This window comes from Nicotiana tabacum, chromosome 1 (assembly GCF_000715075.1).
Source record: "Nicotiana tabacum cultivar K326 chromosome 1, ASM71507v2, whole genome shotgun sequence".
NCBI lineage: Eukaryota > Viridiplantae > Streptophyta > Magnoliopsida > Solanales > Solanaceae > Nicotiana > Nicotiana tabacum.
In genome coordinates this window covers 202,975,205-202,980,342 of record NC_134080.1, presented here as the reverse complement: position 1 = coordinate 202,980,342, position 5,138 = coordinate 202,975,205, and the positions used below count along the sequence as shown (strand labels likewise).

Genomic DNA, 5,138 nt, shown 5'->3' with positions numbered 1-5,138 from the left:
AGGCCTCGCAAATGTGACCTCAACAGTGATCGCAAATGCGAACCCTGACCTTGCAATTGCGAGGTGTGAGGCCTGCAACACAGCTGAAGCACACCAGCTATTTTTCTAAGTTCTAAATTACTCCGTAGCCTATCCAAAACTCACCGGAGCCCTCGGGGCTCCGAACCAAACATGGACACAAGTCTTAAAACATCGTACGAACTTACTCGTACGATCAAATCACCAAAATAACATCAAAAACTACGGATTTAGCACCAAATTGCATGCAATTTTCAAGATATTTTCAAAACTTCTATTTTCTCAACCCAATGTCTGAATCACGTCAAATAAACTCCGTTTTTCACCAAATTTCACAGACATGACTTTAATATTATATAAACCTGTACCGGGCTCCGAAACCAAAATACGGGCCCGATACCAACGAGAACAATCATTAATCATTTTCTTTAATTCCTTAGTTTTCAGTATTACAATTTTCATCAAAAATTCATTTCTCGGGCTTGGGACCTTGAAATTCTATTTCGGGCATACGCGAAGTCCCATATTTTACTACGGACCCTCCGGACCGTCGGAACACGGGTCCGTGTTCGTTTACCCAAAACATGGACCGAAGTCAACAAAAATTAACTTTTTTGGCCAAAAATCATCATTTCATAAATTTTTCATATAAGGGCTTTCTGGATAAATGCTCGGACTGCACACGCAAATCAAGGAGAGATAAAACGAGGTTTCTAAGATCTAGGAACACGGAATCGAGTTCTTAAATAGAAGATGACCCTTTGGGTCATCACACTTGTGCTAAAAAAAATTGGTTATTGGTGGATATAAGCACTGTGTAAATTAACCTATTCAAATACGTGACAATATTTAAAAAATGACTTATGTAGAGTGTCAAAAAAGTCAAAGTGGGAAAAACTATACTCTAGAAAAATTTATGGAGAGGAATATTTCTAATACATTAATTCTGTATTTAAATATACTCGGTCTTGGGTATATTATTAGTATCTCCCAACCTTTCTTTTTTGGGTTCTTTTCGTGGTTGGCCACCTCTCTATTATTTCTCATTCTTTCTCTTTTCCTTTCTTTTTCTAAAATTTGTTCTCCCCTTCCTTTATCTCTTTCTTCCTCCTTTGAATATCTATACAAAACTATCTTCATTTCCCATTCAAACAAAAAAGAAGAAGAAAGAATACAATATTTTCTCTTCAACTCCCATTTAATTTCTCCTATTCCACTCTCACATTTTGACTTTTATTTTGGATGGATTAATTAACTTGCATTTACCTTTAACTGGCTTATTTGCATGAATGCTTATTGCATTTATATATTAAAATTATTTGGAGGAAGATAATGGAAAATGCAGCAGCAAAGGAAGGGGAATTAGCTTTCATTTTTCCTGTCCCATCTTTGTGTATGGTATCAATATTGCTATAATAAGGTATTATACTGTTTTTCCATTCTATCTTTTTTGTTTCCTTTCCCTTTTTCTTTTTCTTTTCTACTTTTATTCCCAATTAACTCCACTCCATCCCCTCCAAAATAAGGAAATAAAGAAAAGAGAAAAAACCACGTAAGTTTTAGGAAGCGGATTAAGAATTTAATTTTTATGTTAGTTTTTTAAGATGGGCAAATTATTCGGAGACCACCATGGTTAGATTCTGAATTCTATATATTTATTGTCATGAAAATGTATAATTTTGTAATTTGTTCAATGTGTTTGCATTTTGGTTAGGCTAGGGGAATTATTTCTTGACATTTTTGTGGTGCTTACCTCTTTTGCTATATTCATTTCACAGGTTTTTGGCTTGGGTTATTATAGTCTCTTCCATGGGAAACAAGATGAAGGTGATCTTCAAAGGATTCAAATATATATCTAATATTTTTGGTAATCCCTAATTTTCCCTTGACTAGGACTAATTATATATTTTAAAGCTTCTTTTTTTGTGTTTTTGTGTGTGTTTTTAGGCTGATGAGTAAAATGGTTTTGTGATTACAGCAACAAAGGAGAGGGAGTTGGAGATTGGATGTCCAACTGATGTTAAACATGTGGCACATATTGGTTGGGATGGCCCCTCTGGCAATGCACCCAGTTGGGTATGTTCTCTGCTTCTGCACCATGTTTATTTGGTCCACAAATTTTTATTTGCCCATCTGCAATTTCATCATTTTTTGTACGAAAGGTTTTCCGTGCATAACTATTAGATTGTCCGTATTATTCGAGGGAATGGACGGTTGTCTCCTCATATAGTTTAGGATAATTTTCAATAAATAATTTATGTTTACAGTTGAGGTAGATCCGATGTACATTTTTAGCACGATATTAGAGTTAAATATGTTAGCTATTCGTTGTTTCTCTAATGTTGGGACTCCATGCTATATCATCCTCCCTCCAGATGTTTAGCCTTGGGCGTTCAAGGTTCCACCTTGGATGAGGGAATGAACTGTTATTTTCTATATTAATTAGGGCAATTTTTACCTCAGGAGTTACCTTTTTAGGGTTGAGATAAATTTAACGTCTATTTAATTAAAACTAACATTTTATTGTTCGGTGTGGGTTGTGTAAATATAGATAAATCAATTCAAGAAAGGGCCTGATTTTGCAGCAGCTTCTATTGGTCATTCTGGTTCTGCCCTTTCTCCATGGACATCTCAAGGTAACCATCCGACCTAATTGAATACTTGTGTCAAAAATTCAACGAATCGATTTGCCATTTTCATAAAGGATATAATTGATCGATTTGTCATTTTCATAAAGGATATAATTGATAATTCAAAATTGCACATTATCCCTTTCTTGCAATGGACCATGCTTCTAAGAAACTTTTTTTTTTCTTTTTTCTGTTTTGTGCCTCCGTGAGACACAAAATTCCATGCAACAAACCAACACTTAATTATCAAAATATTATACGTTTGTACCAAACTAATAAATTTAATGCGAGTTTCTTTGCATATAAACTTGTACAGTTATACATACTTTAATTTGTGATTTTAACGTAAATTTTTTGATTTGATGTAAATATCGATTATTCGCGAGTAAATTTATTGTGAGGATGGGGGAAGATGGAAAAAGTACGAACAGAGTATTTGATCTGTCTCTTTTGATCATGTGCCATCCTAATCAGACAATGGCAAATAGGCTTTCTTCACGGGTTGAGATGTGGATTGAAAATTGATAAGCTTGTCCTATTTTTTGTTGGATTATAAGGAGAAAATTGTTATATTTGAAAGAATGGGAAAGCTTTTTATTTTTATTCTTCTTTTCCTCTAAGATTCTTTGCCGTAAGATAGGGAAAGATTTTTGGTTCATCCTTCACGAGATGTCTAACTAGGCCCTAGAAAGGGACAATTTTTCTCTGGTCTATTTGTCTAAATAAATTGTTGGTTGGTAGGCAATATTTTGGGGGTAAATATCACTTTTAATCCACGGTCGATTCGACAGCTGCAAAAATATATACAATTTATATATTTTTGTATATAACATAAAGAAATATATATATATATATATATATATATATATATATATATATATATATATATATAAATTATATGTTTTTCGATTATTATTTTGAGAGCGACTATATAGGGACATCTTCCCAAATATTTTTAGCAAGGGTAGTTAATTTTACTTCAACCTGAATTATCTAAGCCAGAAACAATACTGTTAACCTATAATATGAGCTCTTATCCTGATTAAGCTTTTGTAATTTGTTCGGTTTGAAGCTAAGTTAATCAAATTTCAAATATAATATGCTTGGAAAACTATATTTCTGGGGGAAAAGACAAGAAAGTAACGAGTTTTACTAGATCAAAGTTGATTTTTTGGAGATGAGCACCTAAAGAGTTGCTTCAGTTAAGAAAAGAAAAAGATACAACTAACAAGGCACAAAGTTTTACTAGAATTTGTACTTTATGAGTTCTGGATTTTATAACTACTATTTCAAGTGCTAATAATTGGATTCTAAATTTAATATTTATCCATATTTAATAAATTTTTAACACAAATATACTGTTTGAGCAAAAGCTATTGGGTTCAACCGAACCTATAGCCGGGCTTCTTGCTCTATCCCTGACACGGCACTCTTTTTACACAGCTAACCATAGCATGTTGTAGCAGGTTACCTGCCTTGTTTTCTAAGTTACTAGTTCGACTTACTATAGAGATTTACGTGTAATTATTCTTTTAGATGACATGATACCCGTATATAGAAGTTAAAATCATTTAATATTCTTGTTTGTTATTTATACGTTTGAAAGGAGTTGGAGAGACAAATAGAGGGCAATCAACATCTGAGATTTACAAGGACAGTCCAACTAATAAGAAGGTTCATGTTCATACTAAGAAGCAGAAGAGGAGGAAATCCAAGGGAACTTCCTCTCCAAATTCTAGTTCATCTTCTTCGTCGAAATCTTCAAGAGCAGCAAAATCCAGGGCTAAATTTGTTGAAGGAACCGTAAAACCAGCAAATATAGAAGTCGCATAATATTATCGTGCTTTTTTTCCAAAAATTCTTGACACTGTCAGTCAAGTTTCTTGAAAATCGTCGCGTTGATGAGAATGGGAATGAGGAAATGGAAAATCACATAAATCCCAGAAGAGATACAATGTAAACAATTTAAATTCGAACAAGAAATATAGAAGAAAATGAGAAACAGGAGGGGCTAGAAGATGTGAAACAAAATGTAGAATGTAACTTCTAAATGGAGAGGCATGCTTTTGGAAAATAAATTATAATTCTTCTCTTCTTTATATTGATCTTTCTTTCTATCTTTCTTTTGTATTGGGATTAAGATGAGAAAGGATCTTGTAAAGAGTAGAATCATTAATAAGTTGTGCTGATTATTGAGCTAATTTTAATTATTTTTTGATTTGAATGAAAGGAATTATAAAACGAGATAATAATATACTTTAACACCAAACACAATCTTTAGTCTTGTAATTTCTGATAAATTCTTCTCATAGTTCTCTGTCATCCAAATTAAAAGAAGGAGCCATTCAAGAAGTGAGATTAAATTTTAGATGAATATTGACTCTAATCAGACAAGGGAATTCCAAAAGTAACACAAAGCGTGACAATAATAGGGAGCTTTACACAAATAGTCGGCTGGATTCATTCTTTATTTTTTCTATACGGTATATA

The 5,138-nt window shown here is 33.0% G+C and overlaps 1 protein-coding gene across 1 annotated transcript; it reads left to right on the top strand.

Annotated features, from left to right (window-relative positions):
- Positions 1-1,024: 1,024 nt before the first annotated feature.
- LOC107790066 (uncharacterized) lies at positions 1,025-4,747 on the top strand. The gene is made up of 5 exons (XM_016611964.2): positions 1,025-1,438; positions 1,797-1,885; positions 1,997-2,094; positions 2,570-2,654; positions 4,255-4,747. The coding sequence occupies exons 2-5, from the start codon at positions 1,828-1,830 to the stop codon at positions 4,479-4,481; spliced, it is 468 nt and encodes a 155-aa protein (XP_016467450.1). The 5' UTR covers positions 1,025-1,438; positions 1,797-1,827; the 3' UTR covers positions 4,482-4,747.
- Positions 4,748-5,138: the final 391 nt, after the last annotated feature.